Source organism: Bos indicus x Bos taurus, chromosome 23 (genome assembly GCF_003369695.1).
Source record: "Bos indicus x Bos taurus breed Angus x Brahman F1 hybrid chromosome 23, Bos_hybrid_MaternalHap_v2.0, whole genome shotgun sequence".
In the NCBI taxonomy this organism is placed as follows: Eukaryota; Metazoa; Chordata; class Mammalia; order Artiodactyla; family Bovidae; genus Bos; species Bos indicus x Bos taurus.
In genome coordinates, this window is record NC_040098.1 from 31485886 (window position 1) to 31497965 (window position 12080).

Consider the following 12080-nt stretch of genomic DNA (forward strand, 5'->3'; position numbering starts at 1 on the left):
CTAATTTGAATCAATGAGGTATACATGGCAGGGATGGGGCTGGGAAATGGTAAAATTAGATCATCATTGCTTTCCAAAATGCTTCTGCTGATTGGGGTGGGGATGGGGTAGTAAAATCAGTGGAGTAAAATGTTTACCATTAATAACCTGGACTTTAAGATACCTTTGAGGGACTTCCCTGGCAGTCTGGTGGAAGTCTGCGCTCCCAATGCAGGGGGCATGGGTTTGATCCCTGGTCAGAGAACTAAGATCCCATGTATTGTGCAATGCAGCAAAAAAAAAAAAAAAAAAATTAAAAGGTACCTTTCAGTGTGGTATTCCAAAGTCTTTTTTTATTTTGTATAGGAGACTGCTGCTGCAGCATGTGCAAAAATATCAACCCTCTCTTCTTCTGCTTAAACCTATAAATTTATACATACTTGACTCATTGATGACTTCAAGCCCTTGATCATGAGGCTCTCTGCTACTTGGAGACACATAACTACACATTTACCATGTTAAAGCCTCTGAGAAGTCCTGCAGTGAAGAATGCTTTTACCTTTGATCCCATAGTACCATCTAGGGTCAAAATATTGTGGCCCAAAGCTGACTACAAGGAAAATAAGAGTGCAGGCAGAAAGCCTTCAACTTGGCCCCCAATTCTCTGCCAGAACTGGCTAGAATGACTTTTCCTGAAGTGCTGCTTATTAACGTACTGTCTCTGATGGTCTATAAGGAGAGGACACTTCATCAAGCCAGTCTGTTTTTGTGGTGGTATCTCTGATGTTGAAAAAGACCAGACCTCTGCCTGAAGGCTTCTCCACATTCATTACACTTGTAGGGTTTTTCCTCGTTGTGGATTCTCACATGCTGAGCGAGATGGGAGTTTAATCGGAAGGCTTTCTGGCAAATAGTACACTTGAAAGGTTTTTCTCCAGTGTGAATCCTGTGGTGTCGAATAAGGTCTGATGTCAAACTGAAGGTTTTCCCACACTCATTACACTGGTGGCTTCTGGAGTGGCTGTGGATTCTCTGATGGTGGGTGAGGAGAAGGGCCTGACTAAAGGTTTTTCCACACTCTTTGCACTGACAGGGCTCCTCCTGACTGTGAATTCTCTGGTGTCGATTAAGGTGGGAGCTGCGCCGAAAGTTCTTTCCACAGTGGATACATAGATAAGGTTTCTCTCCAGTATGGATTCTGAGATGTTCCAAAAGGCCTGCGTTCTGGCTAAAGACTTTTCCACACTCCTTGCACTGATAAGGCTTCTCACCAAGATGGATTTTCTGATGTCTGACAAGGTGTGAACTTCTCTGAAAGGCTTTCCCACATTCATGACACTGATGACCTTTTTCTCTAGAGCATATTTTCTGATGTCCAGGAAGACTCAAACTCTGACACACTTCAGCTTCACAGAGTTTTTCTTTCCTGTGTGAACTTTCATGCTTAATCAGGTCTGAGTGCTGGAAGAATGCCTGCCCATATTCTGAGCATTTACAGTCAGTCTTCTCCTTGGGCTCAGCCTGCTGCCTATCCAAGTTAGAGTCCTTGTAATGAACCTCCATGGGTTCAAATGGTTTCCCAGATGATTCCACTCTTCCACAGGAGTCTGTCTCTACAACCAGCTTCCCATTCTCAATCCTTTTCGCCTCCCCTGAAACATTAAGCATATAACACCAATTACTTGCTTTTTGGTGCTCAGGAGAAGGAATCTGCAATTAGGAGGATAAAACTGAATGTGTGCAAAATGGAAATGTGGATGTTTGTGTTTGTATATAACATATATGGAATGATACATAAGAAAATGTTTCTCAGTGGCTGCTTTGAGAGGATTATGGTGAGAGATGACTTATTTTAAATGGTTTGAAGTCATGTGATACATATGCATAAATACACACAGAGAGAAGTTAGCAAGCAAGTCAACAGTCATAAAGGGCAGGGCTCTATGTTCTTTTTTGTTTTTAAATCTGCTTATGGCTTCAGTGAAGAAAATACTGAACATTTTCCTGCCTTCATCCCTTCCTTCCTAAACCCATCCTAAATGCCAATCATTACTGTAGGCACTGAGGTTATCAAGTAGAATAAAAACTTATTTTTTATGAACTCTTTTTAAAGGAGAGACAGAATTATAAACAAGTAGTGGGAAAATAACGTAAAGTTTGTGCCAGACATGGCAGTGACACAGAAGAAAAAAATGATTGTTATAATTTTATCTTTGAGAACTTTTTGCTAATCTAGTTTTCTATAAATTACCATAAAACATCAACCACCAGGCAAAACCAGGAAATAAGAGTATATTATACAACTTAAGTTTTTGAATAATTTATAATGGCTATATTACTTTAAAAACTTCAGTTAACTTAGGCAAAATGATGAGATCACTGGTCTCAAAATTGAAGAAAAAGCATATAGAATTGCAGGGTCTGAAAAGAACATACAATTGGAAGTATTTAAAAGTGAGATTAAACAAATAAGGACCTACTGTATAGCACAGGGAACTCTACTCTGTAATGGCCTGTGTGGGAAAAGAATCCACAAAAGAACAGACATATGAATATGCATAACTGATTCACCAAACTGTATCCCTGAGACTAACATGACATTGTAAATCAACTAGACACCAATAAAAGAAATTTTTAAGTGTGGATATACATATAACTGATTCACTTTGCTGTACAGCTGACAGCTGTATGTTCTTGATAATGGTCTGCCATGTGGAAATTAGAAAGCTAGGTCAATTAAATACCCAGGGCAAATAAGAGAAAGGGATAGCACCAGAAATGAAGAAATGAACTGGAAATGAAGGCATGCAGACATGGTGCCAATTTTATCACTGATTAGCTGTGTTTCTTAGGTGATTTAAATCCCCTGGGCTCAATGTCCTCACCAATAAATCAAAAAAACACTGGGCCACAAGACCTTGAGGGTAACATGAAGTCCACAAAAATGTGTTAGCCTTTCCTGATCTCCTTGGACAGCAGAAACTGCTTTCCTGTGTGGTTCAGTAGATCCATTATAGTTCATTGCTTTAATCATTTGCTTATAGATGTGGCACAGAAGAGATAATAAACAATGTTTGCTGAATAAAAACTTAGCTCAGACACCAGGGAGAGGGTCAGAGGGAATACCAGATAGGAGCACGAAGTCCAGGAGCATGAATGGGATGGAAAGCAGAATGAGAGTAAAAGGAGAAGTGGATGGAGAAAATAGAAGAGAGAGAGTCTAAACAGCACTAATAACAAACAAATGAAGCTTACTCTGTGTGAGCAAGATAAAGATAGCAAGCAGAACATTTCAAAAGTGAGAGTCAGTGAGAAAGTGAAAATGAAGGGTGGGGGGAGGAGGTATCAGAGAGAGTAAAAGCACATGTTGGGGAGGCAGAGTAGAAACACGAGAAACCTGATCGGGTGTAAAGGCCTTTGGCAAGAGGATGAATAGCCCCCACGGGGAGGGAGTGAGAGAACAGCCTTTTCCATGAGGACAGAATGACACACACAACTAAAAGGGAATGCAGGGGCCTCCCAAACTGAAAAACAACCTGAACTCTGAGTGTAAAATAACATTTTTCAACAGATCTAGAAAGTAAGGAACAATTTCAAGAATCTACTGTTGTTAAATCTACTTTTTATATTTAAAATATATACCCATCATTGATTACATGGCATAAATTCATTTCTGCAAGGCTGTTTAGAAAAAGTAGGCCTCTCTCTTTTGGCTGCTTTACTCAGAAAGCTTCCAGAAGAAGAGGAATTCTGAAGTATACTCAGAAACTGCACAGGGGAACCAGGTAGTAAGTAAAAGAAGGCTTTACAATTGAAATCAGCCATGCATCAAATAGATATATACTGAAGGTCTACTCTAGGCGCGGGATGGTAGCAGACTCAGGAGACAAAACAAAGCCCTGTCCTTTGGTTCTGGCAGGAGAAAAAGAGAAGTAAACCAGCAATTCTAATATAATATGATCAGTTCTATGGTAGCTTTAGCAGCAGAGGTGGGGAAACTGATCTAGACTTGGGGGGATTTAGGAAGGACAGAGAAAGTGATATCTAAGCTAGCTGTGAAGGAGGAGTAGGAATTAGCCAGCGAGAGTGAGGAAAAAGTATTCCAGACAGACAAGGCGGGAAAGGGACTCAGCATGAGGAGAAACACACGTAAGAGCTGATGGAACCAAGGATGACTAATTGTCCCAGTGTGTCTGGGAATGAGGGGTTTCCCAGCACATGGAATAGTTGGAATGAAAAGTCTCCAGCAAACTGAAGCAAGCTGATTATGTCAGGGAATACGAGGCTGCAAGGTCTGCAAGTGCCAGAATATGCTAGGTGAGGCTTCTGTTAGGAGCTATTGGGAGTGACTGAAGGTGATGGGTTGTTTCTTAGTTCATTGAAGGTCTTCAAGGAGGGGAGCAACAGTAATGAATGTGTTTAAATGGTGGAGAATGAACAAGAGGTAATTTAACTTTAGCGGAAGCACCAAGATGAGAGACGGTAAAACAAAAAAGAGAAACAGGGCTTGTACCAGACTGGAAAGAGGAGAAGAAGAATGAAAGGGATAAATATTAGAAAGAGAGATTTCAGAGTCTAGAGCAAAAAGAAAAAAACAAAAGAAAATCCAGACAACATTTAGAAATAAAAGGCAGTAGTCATTTACAATAACTGAAAGGTGGTAAGAAAAAATAAGCAGTGAATCATGTGGCTGCCATTCTTTCCCTTGGGAGAGAAACAAGCACTCCTTTTTAATTCACACCCCCACCCCCCAGTAATGGGGAGAAGAGGAAGGTAAAGGTTCACACAGGAGAAGGATTCAGTTTTAATTAAACAGAAAAAACCAAACTAGAAACACTCAAAAACAGAAACAAGGGTTAGGGAAAAAGGAAATGTCTGGGGCGATGGAAACTTCTCTGTCTTGATTGTGGTGATGATTAGACAACTGTCATTATTTCATGTTTGTGAAAACTCATTGGCCTGTACACTTACAAAGAGTGAATTTTAGTGCATGTAAACTAACCTCAATAAACCTGACTCAAAACAGAAACAAAAAAGTAAAATGCCAAGGGTGCCGAGCAAGGCCTCCAGGCAGAACCACAAATCTCACATGCGAAGATGCAGTCTTCTTACCCTTCTCTCTCTCGGGCTGTGGAACGTCACCTTCAGGTTGGACCTGCCGCTCTGGCGTGGCTTTTCCAGGGGCTGTCTCCTCCATGAGCACTTCCTGTTTCTTTGCCTGGTTTGGGTCCTAGGGATGATTAGGTACACGTGGGTTTAGGCGGAAACTGCTGTTCAGAAAAACACTTCAATGTTTAGAAAAGGAAGTGAAGAGAAACCACAGAAAGGCAAAGAAAAGAGGCTGGAGAGCCTGGAGTACATTCAGTTTCCTCCCAGCAGAGGCAGGGTGGCTGAGGTAAGAGCTTCAGCAAGAAACAACCAGACTACAAAGAAACGGAACCCAAGCTGAGCAGTTCTTCCACTGCTGAAGTCATGGCTACAGCTCTGGCCCAGTGTGTCAACTCCTGCTTTCTTGCAAAGGGGGACACCTGACCCTTACCTCCTGTTGTCCTGTTCCTCCCAGCTCCAGCTGCAAATCCTCCAGGAAAACCACCGCATCTTCCCCGCTCTCCAGGTGATGCTCCCGCAACCGGGCCTGAAGCTCCTCAGGCAGGATGGTCAGGAACTGCTCCAGCACCAGCAGCTCCAGGATCTGCTCCTTGGTGTGGGTCTCAGGCTGTAGCCATTGTCGGCAGAGTTCCCGGAGCCGGCTCAGGGCCTCTCGAGGTCCTGTGGTCTCTTCATAGCGCAACTGCCTGAACCGCTTACACAGGGGCTCCTGCCTGAAGCCTGTGCCGTTTCCCTGAAGCTTGACTCCCTGTTCCCGAGCAGAGAGGTGATCCTCCTTTACCACCTGAAGCCCCTCCTTCTTCAGGTTCACAGGAGCCAGGGAAGGAACGGTTCCCCATGCTATCGCCATCCCCACCTTCAGACTGCTCTATTTGGGGCAACTTTCTTTTGACTGCCTCCTCAGGGATACCCCTGAAAATGTAATAACAAGAATCACAGAAACAGTAATAGTAGTAGTAATGATAATAACTGCAATAGAAATACCCCTTTGTTGGATTTATACATTTCCAATAATTACTATCCATTTCTTCTCTCTCTCTGAAACAACCATACAAAATGAGAAGACTATTTTACAGAAGATCGCCAGCTAACAGCATAAATAACAGATTTGAAAAATCACCATTCTGTAGCCCTTGATGAAATAACTGATTCAATCAAGGACCACAAATGGGTGAAATCATTGGGTAAAAAGCAGTAAGGGGAAAGGATAATCTCAGCCTCAAAGAATCACCACGCTGATTGCTTATGAATTACAAAGGGAAGAATGGCGCTATCCGGCAGTCAAATGAAACCTAGCAACACCAACAGTAAGATAACTGACCTTGTGCCTTAATCACGTATGCAGCATTTTTACTAGATGTGTTTAACACGAATCTAATAATGAGGAAACTTTCAGATAAATCTAGAATGTCCAGAATGCAGCTTATCTACAAGAGGTATGCACTTTTCAAAACATCAATTTCATGAAAATAAAGAGTGAGTGTGGGAAAGGTATTTCTCTAGACTAAAGAGATACAGCAAAACGTAACAAGTGAAATTTGCTCTTGAATAAAAAAAATATACAAATGTTTTGAAGAATTCAGAAATCTGAATAATATATAGGCAAACCAAATAGAGCCCAAAGGCTGTATTTGTACTTAAAGTTTTACCAGAATACTGCTGCTGCTTAGGTGCACAGTCATGTCTGACTCTGCAGGGATTGAACCCGAGTCTCCCACATTAAAGGCAGACTCTTTACCCACCGAGCCAACAGGGAAGATTGATTTTTTTCTTGTTGAAATACAGCCAAACCCATTTAGTAGATAGTGTTTACATCTGCTTTCAGAAATACACTAGCAGGACTGAGGACTTGAACATTGGGGCACTGACCCCTGCTCAGTCAAAAATCCAAAATCTGTGTGCTACTTACTATCTCTGCTGCAAAAACAAAGGAACTGATAGATGAGCAAGGGTAGGAAGCTAAAACAGCTTCAACAGGATCAGGACTCAAACTCTAGTTCTTTTGACTCCACATGATCTTTAACCAAACACAAACTTTCCCCCACTTAAAGATCTGCAAAATGAAAATACATGTACTATATGCACTGAAAAAACCCACGTATAAGTGGACCCATGTAGTCCAAACCCTTTTGTTCAAGGGTCAACTGGAGTTACCACAGAGACTGCAGCACCTGCAAAGCTCAGCTATTCTGGCCCTTCACAGAAGAAGTGTGCAGATCTGAGAGTCTCCTCGGGTGGGATACAGTTTTGTGGTCATGTAAGAGAATAGCCTTATTCTCAGGAGACAGTACTAAAACTTATTTTCAAATGTTGCAAGAAAAGGGGAGTCTGTGGAGAGGTATGAGGAGAGAGGGAGAGAGAAAAAACACAAACGTAGCAGGAAGTTGACAAGAGCTGCTATATGTGGGGTTTATAGTGTTGACCATACTATTCTTTCAACTTTTCACTAGATTTGAAAATTCTCCAACTGTTGAGAGGGAGACAAAAGACACAAAATGAACAAAACTGTTTGTATGTTCATTCATTAAAGCCAGTATCAGAATTAACTAAAAGAACATAAGGATATTCACAACTTACCTCATTTATTGTCTAGGTGCCACACTCTTAGTTGCTGGAGATACAGAGATGAAATAACCTCTGGCCTCTATAGCTCTCTGCCCCACAAGAAATCAAGTAAATAAGCAATTACAGTTGCATGTATTAAGTGCCACGGTGAAGGTAGACACAGGATGCTAGCAGAGCTCAGTGGTAAGACACTTAATCCCTGTTAGCAGGTCAGAAAAGGCCTCTTGAAGGTGAGCCCTTCTGACTTGTAAAAGACATGTGAAAGTCAGACAAGAAAATACAGAAAGGGTTTTCCAGACAGAGAAAAACCTGAGCGCAGAGCTGTTGGAAAACCTCACATGTTCAGGGTAGTTGTTAGTTATAGCTGGGAAAAGGGTGAGTGGGGCTGGAACCTGGGAAACACCTACGTGTAAGCAAGAGAAGAAGGAACAAGCAGGAAGGTAGAAAAACAAAGACAGTAGAATCCAGGAGACAAGGGGCCTGCATTCCATCCAATTCTGTCACTACACTGTTTACTCATTTGTAAAATGAAGATAATACCTAATTCAGAGACATGTTTTGAGGTAAATGAGGGCATCTCAACTGGAGAGTAGTCCTCACTCACTGCAACTAGAGAAAGCCTTGCACGCAGCAATGAAGACGCATCCACAGCCAAAAATTAAAACCAAAACAAACAGAAAACCCCAAAACTTTCCATGTCTCCTTGTCCATAACTATATTGTGCTCAGTAGCATCCGACTTTTTGCAACCCTATGGACTGTAGACCGCCAGGCTTCTCTGTCCACAGGATTTTCCAGGCAAGAATACTGAAGCGGGCTGCCACGTCCTCCCTCCAGAGGATCTTCCTGACCCAGGAATCGAACCCATGTCTCTTGCATCTCCTGCACTGCAGGTGAATTCTTTACTGCTGAATCATCTGGGGAGCCCAGATGATTAGTATTTCTATTAGTATTTCTAAAAAACATACAAACAAAAACAAAAAAAAGTCAGTGACTTCCCTGACAGTCCAGCAGCCAAGACTCTTTGCAACAAATGCAGGGGTCCAGAGTTCAATCCCTGGTCAGAGAACTAGATCCCACATGCCACATCTAGAAGATCCAGCATGTCACAACTAAGACCCAGCAGAGCCATAAAGACTTAAATAAATATTATTTAAAACAAACAAACAAACAGAGGTCACTGCAACCTCTGTAAAGGCAATTCTGGTCATTGGATAGGGAGAACAGTCACCCAGCCACAGGAAAATGAGAAAAATGGCACAAGCAAAAATTACTCTTTCAAAAAACAGGACATTGAAAGGAAAAAGAGAAATAGGACCTAAGCTAGGAGAGGGTAACATACAGGACAGGTATGTTATGTACCATCTTTATGCCAATGATTTCCTTATTTTTCTGCCCAGACCTCTCAAGAGTGACAGATTTTTCTTCTGGCTATCTGGTTCCTGGACACCTTACAAAAGCCTATCAAACGCAACATGTCAAGATGAACTCAGAGAGGCTTCCTGGTGGCTCAGTGGTTAAGAAACTGCCTGCCAATGCAGGAGACAAGGGTTCAATCCCTGGTCTGGGAAGATCCCACACGCCTCAGAGCAACTAAGCCTGTGTCCCACAACTGTTGAGCCTGTGCTCTGGGGCCCAGGAACGGCAACTATTGAGCCCAAAAGCTGCACTACTGAAGCCCATGTACCCTTGAGCCTGTGCTCATAACAAGAGAAACCACCTCCGTGAGAACCCCATGCACTGCAATGCAGAGTACCCCCCATGCCCAGCAATGAAGACCCAACACAACCTTAAAAAAAAAAAAACTCAGAGAATTATACCATCAATCTTTTGAACAGGCTCTTGGTGTGTGGAGACTCTTGATTTTGATGACTCTTGAGTGACTCTAGAGATAAGTGAAATAGTATCTGCCAATTGTTGGCACACACTTCTGAATCAGCATGAATAAGGCTCACTCACTCAGTGGCTGTGTCCAGTTAGGTTCCAAATTCAGTTCGCTGTTATATAGTATCACTCCCAGCTGATACTTATTTGTCAAAACAGGATTTACAATCCAAAACGCCAATGCTGCTGCAGCTGACCCTTAAACAACAGGAGAGTGAACTACATGGGTCCACTTATACATGGATTTCTTTTTTTTCAAATAGGCCAAATCTGCAATGTGGCCCTGTGAGTAGACAGAGCAGACTGTAAAGTTATAGTTGGATTTCTGACTTCACTATGGGCCGCTAACCCATGTTGTTTAAGGGTCAACTGTATTCTTAAAAGAAGTGAAAAAATGTCCATGAAAGTAATGATGGTTAGCCAGAAAACAGTTTGGTACTATGATGGTGAATTTTATTTGACAACTTGACTGCACCATCAGGTACCCAGATATTTAGCCAAACATTACAGTGGGTGTTTCTGTGAGGGTGTTTCAGATGAGATTAACATTTAAAGGAGTCGACTGAGTAAAGCAGATGGCTTTCATTTATGTAAGTGGACTTCATCCAATCGGGTGAAAGCCAGGATAGAACAAAAAGGCTTTCCCCCAATAAGAGAAGTCACTTGCCTGACAGCCTTCAAGCTGAGAAATCAGCGTTTTTCCTGCCTCCAGTCACCCGATTCCAGTCTTGCCCTCCAGTCTGGTTTCATCTCGAGTTCCCGGCTGTAGATGCTTAAAAACCTGTCAGGTGTTTTTCCTTTGCTCAAAACCTTCCGAATACTCCTTCCACATCAAGAAATGAACAAATTCCTTACACAATACCCACTTTTTCTACAGGCCTCCTCCCACCCCCATCTCTCTGACAGCATTTTCTACACACTTTCCCCTTGTTGACTGTGCTCTAACCACTCTGGGCTCCCAGCTACTCCTCGAGTATGATAAGCAAGCTCCTGCTTTAGCGCCTTTGCATCTGCTGTTGCCCCTTACTAGAAAACTCGTGTCCGCAAAGGCCACGTAGGTTTTTTAAACCTCTCTCAGGCTTTTGCTCAAAAGTCACCTTCTAAGGCTTAACTTTATACATATTTAAAATGGAGCTCAGTGGATAGAATATATATATATACACACATGCAGAAGATTGTGCCTCTAGAACAAGATCCACAGCATCATTCCTCTCCTAGGCCCCAAGATTAACATCTCCTGTCCTCGCCCACTCAGAGTCCACAAGTCTCCTCCATGGGGTAAGGCTTCTCCGCACCTCCAAGGAAATCAGCTGCTTCCCAGCCCACGGGCCGCAGTTACTCCCCAAAATGGAGCACAATCACCACTCACCCCTCCAAGGACCCACGGGAAAAGCCAAAAGCTTTCAAGCAGCTTGTTAGCTCTTTACTGGGCGGCCGCTCTCGCTCCGCGGCGCACTTGACCGTCGCTCTAGGAATACTGGAGGACTGCGGCTCGATGGCCTCCTGCTCCCGCCTCCCAAGAGGAGGCCAAATTCAGGCTAGTTGGTTGAGCGGTCTCCGGTCTCCAAGTCCAGAGGCTGGGAGGGGCGTCCAGGTGTGTTTTTAGGTTTCTTAAATTTTTAACCCGAAATTTATTTCATTCATGTAGATGACACGCAAATTGGTGAAACCTTGCGTATTTGGGGGCTTTCCAGGTTGCCCTCCGGAGAAGGCAATGGCAAGCCACTCCAGTACTCTTGCCTAGAAAATCTCATGGACTGAGGAGCCTGGTGGGCTGCAGTCCATGGGGTCGCAGAGTCGGACACGACTGAGCGACTTCACTTTCACTTTTCACTTTCACGCATTGGAGAAGGCAATGGCAACCCACTCCAGTGTTCTTGCCTGGAGAATCCCAGGGACGGGGAGCCTGGTGGGCTGCCCTCTATGGGGTCGCACAGAATCGGACACGACTGAAGCCGACTTAGGAGTAGCAGGTTGCCCTCAGTTCAGTTCAGTCGCTTAGTCGTGTCCAACTCTTTGCGATCCCATGGACTGCCGCACCCAGGCTTCCCTATCCATCACCAACCTTAGCGGTAATCCCCCTGCTAATGCAGAAGACTTCAGAGGCACAAGTTTGATCCTTAGGTTGGGAAGATCCTCTGGAGTAGGAGATGGCAACCCACTCCAGTATTCTTGCCTGGGAAATCCCAGGGACAGAGGAACCTGGTGGGCCTTAGTCCATGGGGTTGCAAAGAGTTGGACATGACTGAGCACACATATGCTATGCTATGCTAAGTCACTTCAGTTGTGTCCGACTCTGTGTGACCCCACAGACGGCAGCCACCAGGCTCCCCCGTCCCTGAGATTCTCCAGGTAAGAACACTGGAGTGGGTTGCCATTTCCTTCTCCAATGCATGAAAGTGAAAAGTGAAAGTGAAGTCACTCAGTCGTGTCCGACTCTTCCCGACCCCATGGACTGCAGCCCACCAGGCTCCTCCATTCATGGGACTCTCCGGGCAAGAGTACTGGAGTGGGGTGCCATTGCCTTCTCCAGAGCACACATAT

At 43.6% G+C, this 12080-nt stretch overlaps 1 protein-coding gene across 7 annotated transcripts; it reads right to left on the reverse strand.

Moving 5' to 3' along the window:
* Positions 1–310: 310 nt before the first annotated feature.
* Positions 311–11011, reverse strand: ZSCAN26 (zinc finger and SCAN domain containing 26). 7 transcript variants are annotated; one of them, XM_027524689.1, is made up of 5 exons: positions 10906–11006; positions 7666–7742; positions 5519–6000; positions 5092–5209; positions 311–1631 (listed from the first exon to the last, which is right to left on the reverse strand). In XM_027524689.1, the coding sequence occupies exons 3-5, from the start codon at positions 5936–5938 to the stop codon at positions 730–732; spliced, it is 1440 nt and encodes a 479-aa protein (XP_027380490.1). In that variant the 5' UTR covers positions 5939–6000; positions 7666–7742; positions 10906–11006; the 3' UTR covers positions 311–729. The 7 variants fall into 7 exon arrangements, with proteins under 7 accessions (XP_027380490.1, XP_027380491.1, XP_027380494.1 ...); XM_027524690.1 differs by lacking the exon at positions 7666–7742 and having other exon boundaries at positions 10906–11011; XM_027524693.1 differs by lacking the exon at positions 7666–7742 and having other exon boundaries at positions 5519–5836; positions 10906–11004.
* Between the last annotated feature and the right edge of the window lie 1069 nt (positions 11012–12080).

What these genes read in the sequence shown, in the direction of transcription:
- ZSCAN26 (XM_027524690.1), bottom strand. Translation starts at nt 5,938, where the DNA reads ATGGCGATAGCATGGGGAACCGTTCCTTCCCTGGCTCCTGTGAACCTG. An exon ending in GAGGAACAGGACAACAGGAG is followed by an intron (nt 5,210 to 5,518) that starts GTAAGGGTCAGG and finishes AATCATCCCTAG; the next exon opens with GACCCAAACCAGGCAAAGAA. An exon ending in ACAGCCCGAGAGAGAGAAGG is followed by an intron (nt 1,632 to 5,091) that starts GTAAGAAGACTG and finishes TTAATGTTTCAG; the next exon opens with GGGAGGCGAAAAGGATTGAG.